The following is a 6,134-nucleotide window of genomic DNA, read 5'->3' on the forward strand; positions in this document are numbered from 1 at the left end:
CTGAACAGTCGTTACGGTGTGCCCCTCTGACAGTGTCCCCTGGTGTGGCCACATCACCCCTACCCCCCAACCCGTGACGTCACTGGAAGAACCAGGTAAACCCCTTTACCTAGTCACGTAGTGGCGCACGTATAACGGGGATACATTGGCTCTCTATTCGTTGAGGTTGTCGCAGACTCATTCCCGGACTCACCTCACTGCCCCTCCATTAGCAGCAGCTCGGGCTCAAGGTCCAGCGTGTTGCTAGCCCGTGGCCGCCAGACGGCGCGGCCTCTCCTGGAGAGCAGGGCCGGGTACCCTCACGCGCTGGGGACTCCCGGCTGCGTGTTCCAGCCTCGCGCTTCCGGAATCCTTCTTGATCTGGCGAGCCAAGCCTCTGCCGAGGGCCATGGCATCACGCGAACCTTCTCGCCTCCTTTAGCTCTCCCTGATTTGCTCTTGAACACACTTATCCTGTGCGAAGTCTTCTCCCTCCCTGCCCCCGCCCCCGCCCCCTGCTGCTCTCCATTAGCTGCTCTCTGGCCACCTAATTCCTGGTGACCCCGCCGCTCTCCGCCCCTCTCTGTTTGCCCGTTTTTGAAGGACCCGGAGGGCATAGGGCCTCTGAACTCCGGAGTGATCTGATCTTGAAGCCAAGATGCCCCGTGTCGTGAAAACGCACGCTCAGGAGCCCGGACGGACCCAAGCAAATCAGTCTCGTGTGTCACATTCTTTCTTTCCTTCACTTGCTTTTTCTGGCTCACTCCTTCCTTTAACTCCTTTGTTCCTTTAAAAAACCTAGCGGCTGTCAAAGCTCACAAGATTCCATAACACACTAAGCTGGCGACGCTGTGGGCAAATCGGCACTTTCACACGTGGCTGGTGAGCAATGAGGACACGGAAAGGGTCAGACAGCCAGAGGTGGCGTGCCAGGACCCAACGCCTAGATGCCAGCAAAGGAGGAAACAGGCAGGAGGAAGAAGGGCGGGCAGTGGGAGCGCATTCCTATTTGGAAAGGGGGGGGGAGTGCAGAGAGGTGTCAGATGGGGTAGGAGATTGGGGCTTCTAGGAATGGAGCTGAGGTTCTGGAGAGACACCTACTCGTTATTTCATAATCCTTTGTGCCTGGTGTCCGTGGTGCCTCCAGGGGCAAGACGGAGCCGCCAAAGGATCGGGCACCCAATGACTTGACGACACACCGTCAGTGCTGTGACAATGTGCTGGATGGAAGTTTCCCAGAGTCTTATCCTTCTTCCTGCATTGGTTTTGCTCACCGTCAGCGCTGTGACAATGTGCTAGATGGAAGTTTCCCAGAGTCTTATCCTTCTTCCTGCCTTGGTTTTGCTCTGAATGCCACGTGTTGGTTGTTCAGCATCTCTTTAAATCATTCTGATGCCTCCACAAGGCACAGGATGCCTGAATGTGGGTTTGGGCGCCCCACTTCTAAATCTGAAGCCCTGGTGAGTCTTGTAGCATGACCAGCAGAGCCTGAAAGTCAATGTCGCCAAGGGCGAGTTCGAGTTGCAGAGGGTCCTCCCCCCGTGGATCCACATTCAGAAAGGCTTGGGCCTTTTCCTGAAAGTCTGTAGTGGAGAGGAGTTCATCTAAAAGGCTCCTGGTTTCTAGCAGTCTTGGTCCAGTGGAGGAGATGAGCCTTGAACTGATAATGCCGGCTCTTGCCACAGTTGTGTCTCGGGGTGTCCAGGCTGCTGAAGTGTCTCTTGGGTAGGTTCCCATCTGGCCATCACACCCTGGGCCACCTCACAGCCCCATTGCATGAAGGGAGCTGGGCCTTGCTGAGCCAGAGCCTGCCCCTGCTTCTTTAGATTCTCTGGCTGAGGAGAGTCTTGGCTGCGCAATCTTGCCGAGACAGTGTGTTGGTTAGGATCCTGGCCATGTCCTGGGTACTGGGGCCAGGACGGAGTCTGAGTATCTGATAGCCTCTTTCCCACAGTCGGTTCTGTTGGCAAGTGATTCAGGCCTGTCCCCGGGGCGTGAGAGGTCTCTGCTGTCTGCATGGCCAGGGTGGGCTGGACCGTCATGACACCTGGTGCTTGGCTGACACAGCCCTGGGCGGCATGTGAAGGAACAAAGGGTGTATGGGACTCCAGGAGAAGAGGTAGGATGGCTTGGTTGCTGCTGGAAGGATGGGAGGGTAGGCCATGATGAGACATGCTGTGGACACAGGACAGGTTGCTTTGGTCAAGTGGAAGCGTCCCACGCGTTGGGCTGTCTGCCAAGAACTTCACTGGTGGTGCACTTGTGCTCTGCACTGGTTTCCGAGCCCTTCGGTTCTGAAACCATATGTGAACTCGGGATTCCAGAAGGCCCGTTCGTTGAGCCAGTTCTTCCCTGGCCTCGATACCAGGGCATTGGTACTTCTCAAAGGCTTCAACTAGGAGACTCCTTTGAGATCTGGTGACGAACGTGCGCTTTCATCTGGCTGCTTTGGGGAAGTTTTCCGGAGACCAAGACTGAGGCTGTTCCTCACCCTGGAATGGCTCTCCTTCAAACGCACGTCCAGAGGCTGAGCAGCCCTTCTTCAGGTGACTTGCTCTGCAGTTTTGAAACCATATCTGAATGCGATCCTCCGGAATGCCAATTTTTGGGGCGAGTTCTTCTCTGGTAGTGATACCAGGGTAGGGGTTCTGTTCAAACGACACCTGCAGGACCTCTCTTTGACTCGGCTTCAAAACCAACCTCTTTCATCGGCCTTGTGGTTTCTGAGAATGACTTGAAGTGCTGGTCAGACCCATATTGGCCAGTCACCTGGATTGCACGGAGACTAGCAGCCAAGTGAACAGTTCCTGGAAACATAGGACTCAGAGACACCCAGAATGCTTTGTGGAGCAAAGGAGGGTGTCAAGGGCCATTTCTTAAACACCTTCCCACTGGAGCCCTTCATTAAATACCTAAGACCTTGGAGGAAACCGTGGAAGGGTGGGATGACTCCTAAGTGGAAGTGGAGATTTTATCAGGGGATTTGGCAACCGTCATTCTATTAACGTGTTACGTCAGAGGAATGCATTTCTAATGGAAGGATTTCCGGCACCTTGTCAGGTCAGCGGGAGCTGGGGAAGGAGACTGGAATTCCCAGGTGCCTTAGTTATCTAGCGCTGCTCTAAACAGAACTAACACAAGTGCAGGGCTTTAACAAACGGAAATGGATTCTTTCACAGTCCAGGAAGGGAGGAGTTTACATTCAAGCCGCCAACCCTGGTTGGGGGAAAGGGAAAGGGGAGGGGCGCGGGGGAGGCTTTCTCTGTCAGCTCTGGAGCAAGGTCCTTGTCATCACTCTTCTTCTGGTCTAGGAGCTTCTCAAGGCGGGGACCCCAGGTCCAAAGGGCAAGCTCTGCCTCTGCCTCTTCTGGCTTGGTGCTCATAGGTCCCTCTCCTCTCTGCTAGCTTCTCTCTTTTTTATCTCAAAAAACATTGCCTGGAGATACAAGCTAACCCTGTAGATTGCCTCTGGACTCATTAACATAACTGCCTGGAATCCTGCCTCATTTCATCATAGAAGCTAGGATTTACAACACATCGGATAATTAGGACAGATCACAAATCCCGGAACAATCACACAACTCTGGGAATCATGAATTCTTTGGATTCTTAGGCTCTTGAGAACAGTCTTGGCGGTACAATCTTGCCTGGACAGCGCGTTGGTTATGATCCTAGCAATATCCCGGGTATGGCGGCCAGGAAGGAGTCTGAGTATCTGACAGCCTCTTTCCCACAGTCGGTTCTACTGGCTGCTGATGCGTGCCTCCCCCTGCTCCTTTCCCCGTGCAGGGTCGGTTCCTTGCCCCTTTCCCTTCGGCCGATCCCCGCCCTCCCCGCATGATGCTGGGTTGGGTGGAGTGCCCGCCCCTCCAGCCCGCATCCTCTGTTCGCTCTGTTTTCCTTGCGGCAGGTTCCTTCGTGTTCACCATCGCGTGGCCAGCCTCCCCCGGTGTGCCCCTGCCGTGGCCTCAGTGGAAGAACTAGGTAAACTCCTTTACGTAGTCACATAGGCACTCACATGTACCGGGATGACACTGGGTGGGGAGGGTGCGCGTTCAGGTTTCTGTGGGTCCTGTCTGTGTCCCTCTAGCCTGCGTCTTCTCTTCGTCACGCTCTCTCTGTTTTCCTCTAGGTTTCCCTCGCGTTCACTATAGCGTGGCCAGCCTCCCGCAGCGGTGTGTTACTCCCTTCTCTGGCAGGGTGAGAGGTCTCTGCTGTCTGTGCAGCCAGGGTGGGCAGGACCATCATGACAGCTGGTGCTTGGCTCTCAGAGCCTGGGCCCTATCCAAAGGATCAATTTGTGTGTAGGGCTCAACGACAGCATGTAGAATGGTTTGGTTGCTGCTGGAAGAATGTGAGGGTAGGCCATTATGAGATGTGCTCTGGACAGCGCATAGGTTGCTTTGGTCAAGTGAAACTATCACATGATGTCTCTGAGTGGGGTTCTCTGCCAGGACCCATCCTCATCTGGTTACAATTTCAAATTAATTTTTTTCCATTCATTCTACATCACTTAAAGTGAACTTTTCTCTGTGCCAAGCCCTATGCTACAACCTTGAATTAGATATCTATTGCTGTATAACAACCTACCTCAAAACTTAGTGGTTAAAACAACTTCGTGGCTTAGGTGATTTTGACCTAGATCTCCTATGTGATGGCAGTTAAGATATCAACCATGGTTGCATTCATCTGAAGTCATTACTGGAATTGGAGGATTACTTTCAAGATGACTTCCTCACATGGCTGGCAAGTAAGTGCAGTTATCAACACGAAGCTCCTTTTCCCTGTCACGAGGACTGCTTGCCTGTCCTTACAACATGGTGGCTGGTTTCCCCAGAACATGCGATCCAAGAGAACAGGGTAGAAGTTGCAATGTCTTTGTGACCTCACCTTGAAAGGAGCATTGCCGGACTTCCGGGAAACATGGCATTATAGTCAGAAGCACCATGCCATCCCTCCACAGCAAAGATCAGAAAAACTAAGTCAAACAGATTCACACGTCAATCCTGAAACCCTAAGCATCAAATGAAGAGATAAAGAACTCAGCCAAGCACCGAATGGAATAAGAAACTGACTGAGAACAAAGCGTGAGGAGAGAGACATACAGAGGTCCCCTATCAGCTCAAGCAGCACGGATCTGCCATCTTGGACTCCTATCTGAGATCAGCAAAGAGGAGGTACGAAAAAGCAGCTTCACGAAGCTTCCAGCAGGAGACAGAGCCACCAGTAACTCACAATATAGGCTTTCCAACCCCCATCCTTCTTCACCTTGACTTAGCCTTCTCTGCTTCCTGCAGCCACAGTCTATTGGCCAGGAAGCACCAGCTTCCCCCAGTGCAACTTGGATTCCACTGCCTGCACTGGCCAGCTCCCTGAGTGCCATTTGTTGGCTGCTAGTGTTGCTTTTGTCCGTTTCTTTAGATTTCTTCCTTACCTCTCACCACCGCCCCCTCCTTTCTCTCAAATACCTGGCTCCGTGCATCATCTTTGCTTCTTCCTGAGTGGCTGCAGAGCTACAGTAATTTGCGATATACGCTTCCCCACCCCTCAACCTTCTTCACCCCAATTCTGCCTCCTCTGCTTCCCGCAGCCACAGTCTCTTCTCCGGGAAGCACGGGCTGCTTGGATTCCACCTGCCCACACAGGCCAGCTCTCTGAGTATCATTTGTTGGCTGCTGGTGTTGCTTTTTTTCCACTTCTTTTGATTTCTTCCTTACCTCTCACCACCTCCCCCTCCTTTCTATCAAATAGCTGGCTCCGTGCGCCATCTTTGCTTCTTCCTGAGGGGTTGCGGAGCTCTGTTCATGTGGGGAGCTCCTTCCCGGTCTGGGCTGCCGCACTGGTGGGATCCCGGGGCTTTTGTTTGCTTGTTTGTTTTGAATTGTTTGTGTGTTTTCTTTTCCTTTTCTTGAGTTGGGAGCCTGTTCTGGCTGGGTGGTGCTGTGCAGCTTGGAGCCTACCCACTCGGCTTGCACAGACGCCCAGAGGGATCCCTGAGGGCATTTCTTTTTCCTTGGTTTTTTTGTTTTTGTTCTGTTTTTTAGGGGGCTTTTCTTTTTTTTTTTAATATTTGTTTTGTTTTCTTTTCCCTCTTTTTCTCTTTTTGTCTTTCTTCATTACTCAGTTTCTCATCTCTCTATACCTTCCTTCTCTTT

The 6,134-nt window shown here is 52.5% G+C and overlaps 1 protein-coding gene across 1 annotated transcript; it reads right to left on the reverse strand.

Moving 5' to 3' along the window:
* Positions 1 to 1,422: 1,422 nt before the first annotated feature.
* LOC101354746 (double homeobox protein 4C-like) lies at positions 1,423 to 2,735 on the reverse strand. Its single transcript, XM_012554756.1, is given in 2 exon segments — positions 1,423 to 1,604; positions 1,607 to 2,735. Coding segments are annotated over 2 exon segments (1,311 nt in total).
* Positions 2,736 to 6,134: the final 3,399 nt, after the last annotated feature.

This window comes from Trichechus manatus, unplaced genomic scaffold (assembly GCF_000243295.1).
Source record: "Trichechus manatus latirostris isolate Lorelei unplaced genomic scaffold, TriManLat1.0 scaffold00026, whole genome shotgun sequence".
NCBI classification, from domain to species: Eukaryota; Metazoa; Chordata; class Mammalia; order Sirenia; family Trichechidae; genus Trichechus; species Trichechus manatus.